Source organism: Penaeus vannamei, chromosome 16, assembly GCF_042767895.1.
Source record: "Penaeus vannamei isolate JL-2024 chromosome 16, ASM4276789v1, whole genome shotgun sequence".
NCBI lineage: Eukaryota > Metazoa > Arthropoda > Malacostraca > Decapoda > Penaeidae > Penaeus > Penaeus vannamei.
Window position 1 is genome coordinate 26046739 of NC_091564.1, and position 2500 is coordinate 26049238.

Consider the following 2500-nt stretch of genomic DNA (forward strand, 5'->3'; position numbering starts at 1 on the left):
TGTATACATCCAGTATGCCAAATGAAATGCATAAGTATCACAGACTGGTGAATAGGAATAAAAAATGAATCACGTGATTTGTGACACTGGAAACACTTGGACAGAAAGATGCACTGTCAACGAATCTCGCTTATCTAATGAATTTCTTATGATGATTTTTTTCCATTTTTTTGTTAACAAGGTTCTACTTTTTTACCATTTACCTAGAATTTTAGCTTTAGAAATTGTTGCAAGAATATTTGTAGAATTGTTTTAGCTTTCATTGAAAGTATTAAGTCAAGATTTTGCATTTGACTGGAGGCCAGGCGACGTATGTAACTGGGAATTTGCTCTCAACAGGTGCAAGGGACGCTGGAAGACGCGGCACCGGGGGCAGCCAATCTCCTCCACACCAGCTTCCCCCGCCAATGCATGGCTTGAGCCAAGGACGACCTCAGAATGGTGCTCCCCAGCCACCTCAGCTCCCGACCTTGCCACCGCCCCCGATCCCGAAACAGACTCCCAAGCAGTTCAGTCGACCTTCACAGCCCCATGGGCATCCAACAAACCCGCAGTACCTGGACCACCCACCCACGGAGATGGCGCCAGCAGTACCGGGGTACACAGGGGGAAGTGCTGGCATTGGGGGACACCCGAAGCCAGGTGCAGAACGGGTGCCTCGAGAGGACGGAGGAATGGTGGAGCTGACCCCGCTCTACCGTAGCATATTCGACCGGCCTTACTTCCACATCATATCTCGTAACAAATCCAGGGAAATGCTTGAGAAAGGTAGGGCATATCCTGTTGACTCTGATAGTGTATGGCTGAAAAGGAGAAAATCACCAAAGGAAATATCTCACACTAAACTGTCTATTACAGCTGAAGATGGTGTATTCCTCATTCGGCCTTCAACACGTTCCAGTGATCCTCTCACCCTTTGTCTCCGGTACAGGAGCCGTACTTATAATATAAACATTCGATGTCGCCCTGACGGGCTTTTTGCTCTTGGTTCTGAAAAAACTAATGAGATGGTAAGGCCTTTGTTGAAGATAGATTCATAGGTGAAGGAATTCCATAATGATGTTTTATCTTGTCATAATGTAATAGATATGACAGATGGCTAAAAATATAATAGTATTATATATGTATATGTCCATTCCTTAATAACCGATATCTCACCTGAATTAGGTCAAAATTTGGTATAGGACAAGAATTCATGAACTATTCATGTAGGAAAAAGCTGCAGCATTTTAGCTGAGCTATCAAATATACCTGCACTTTTCAAGGGATTGCAATCGCCATCAGAAATGTGAAATGAAAATCAAAATGAAGCTTTTCATTCAATTATACATTGTAAACTTATTTTTGTCGTTTCTATTTTACAGACATTCTCTTCAATAGATGACATAGTATCAACATACACCCGTGAACCAATAAAGCTGCAGAGCGGCGATCGAGCCATGCTCACTGTTCCACCGCCGAAGTCTGACCATATATATGTAAAAATGCCTCTGCCAAAAGTATTAGGTTGTCAGGAAGTAAAAATGCCCATGTGAGCTGACAACTTTATTCAGTAAAATATTGAATATCTGTCAATCTTGTACAGAAGTATATGTTTAAGGTGAGGGATCGAGATTCGGACAGTGTAGAATACCAGTAACTGGGTAGTATATATTTGTATTTTTTATATTTGTATACTCATAATTGCTTTGAAATATGATCATTTTTATTTTGTCTCTTTGCTTTATGTTGCTTCTCTGTATTACCTTTTACCAATGTGCAGAAATTGCTTTTACTAATTATATTTGGTGATTATCTACCCTTGTGTAGTGCGGTTTTCGTGGTTAGGAATCCCCAGACTTTACAGGAAACCTACGTTGGCAGGGAGCCACTTGCATTGGGCCTTACCATATCTAGTGAGATATGTCAGTCTAGACATGATCTTGATGGTATGCGTCCTGGCATTTTGACAGATGTGTGTGTGCCCGTGCAGGCATGTGTCCGTGCGCATGTTATCTGATGTGTTCATATGGGTCGAGTTAGGGGCGATGTCAGCAGCAGAGTCATGGGAGGGATATGCCTCTCTAGATATTTGTGTTTCTGTGCTGAGTATACGGGGTTGTGGACGGCCAAACATTTTGCTTTTGGTCATGTGTAAAGACGTGGTTCAACTGGCCTTGTGTACGCGCGGGTCAGGTCGTAAGCGCGGCTGTATGGGCCGAATCACGATGAAATTATCAAGAGCAATAAGATTATCTAATACCTTTTCCTTGGGTATCTCCGGGCTTTCTTTGGTGAACTTAAAACTATTGCATGTAATTCACTTTAAGAAATTATCAGTATCTTCGTGTCTATAAGGTGAGATTTTATATAAAACATTTAAAGTCCATTATCACAAAATTCGTTTTTATTCCCAAAACCAAATATGCAAGAAATAGCTAATTTGAAACAAGATCTTTACTCGCATTGATGGCCCGTCAGACTGGCGTTAATAATTTTGAATCAGTAAATGACCCGTTCT

General features: G+C 41.5%; 1 protein-coding gene across 5 annotated transcripts in view; it reads left to right on the top strand.

The window, feature by feature from the left end:
• LOC113808317 (basic salivary proline-rich protein 1) overlaps positions 1 to 2379 on the top strand; it is a 141132-nt gene extending 138753 nt beyond the window's left edge. For all 5 annotated transcript variants that reach the window (XM_070131362.1, XM_070131363.1, XM_070131366.1 and 2 more), the window contains 3 exons: positions 340 to 768; positions 859 to 1010; positions 1365 to 2379. In XM_070131362.1, coding sequence (XP_069987463.1) covers positions 340 to 768; positions 859 to 1010; positions 1365 to 1535 — 752 coding nt within the window. In that variant the 3' untranslated portion in view covers positions 1536 to 2379. The remainder of the gene's footprint in view (positions 1 to 339; positions 769 to 858; positions 1011 to 1364) is intronic.
• Positions 2380 to 2500: the final 121 nt, after the last annotated feature.